This window comes from Pteropus alecto, unplaced genomic scaffold, assembly GCF_000325575.1.
Source record: "Pteropus alecto unplaced genomic scaffold, ASM32557v1 scaffold194, whole genome shotgun sequence".
In the NCBI taxonomy this organism is placed as follows: Eukaryota; Metazoa; Chordata; class Mammalia; order Chiroptera; family Pteropodidae; genus Pteropus; species Pteropus alecto.
Window position 1 is genome coordinate 2036258 of NW_006436281.1, and position 726 is coordinate 2036983.

Below are 726 nucleotides of genomic sequence, written 5' to 3' on the forward strand. Positions count from 1 at the left end.
GACCCTCAAAACCCCAAAGTCAGGGCTCTTCCCCTTCCCAGGGCACTCTGCAGGCACCGTCTGGGTCAGACACAGAGTTTTCAGCCAGGGTGCCAACGAGATATAGCTTAGGGGCCCAGGGACATGGATGGCACTTTGTGTTTGAAGGGGGCCTCATCTGGGCGTGACGAGGAGGAATGAGAGGGCTCAGTGAGAGAAATGAAGGGCATCGAACAGACGAAGTGTCTAAACTAAAATGGGGAAATTCAAACCGAATCACCCCTTCTGCATACCATAGTACGGATGAGGGAAGTGAGGCCCACAGAGAGGGCACTTGCTTGCCCAGGGGCTGGGTTAGACGGGGCTCCTCCCCCATTCCCCCCTGTGGTAAAGGGGGACAGGGCTGCCTCGGAAGGGTCACGTGAGAAAGGGTCTTTGGAAGCAGAGAAAACGGTGGTCTTTGGAAGGGAGGCGTGGAAGGGTCAGTGATTGGGAGTGTGGTGGTGCAGACGCTAAGAAGGGGGAGCCCAAGCAAACCCCCAAACTCACACTGTAGTCATGACCTTGAGAGAACCCGAACGGAAACGCAGTATCTTTTTCTTGAGCGCGTGGGAAGCCTTGATCTTCACAAAGACTTTGGCGGGGCCTGCGGGCGCCCCTCCACCTGCGCCAACCCCTGGCGCGGAGGCCGCGGTGGCTGCCACCAGCTGCTGCGGCCACACGAGGCCACCGCTGCCCTCTGAGTGC

At 58.7% G+C, this 726-nt stretch overlaps 1 protein-coding gene across 1 annotated transcript in view; it reads right to left on the reverse strand.

The window, feature by feature from the left end:
- Positions 1-524: 524 nt before the first annotated feature.
- Positions 525-726, reverse strand: part of DACT3 (dishevelled binding antagonist of beta catenin 3) — a 3577-nt gene continuing 3375 nt past the window's right edge. The window contains exon 5 of the mRNA XM_025046718.1: positions 525-689. Within this exon, the coding sequence (XP_024902486.1) occupies positions 525-689 (165 nt within the window). The remainder of the gene's footprint in view (positions 690-726) is intronic.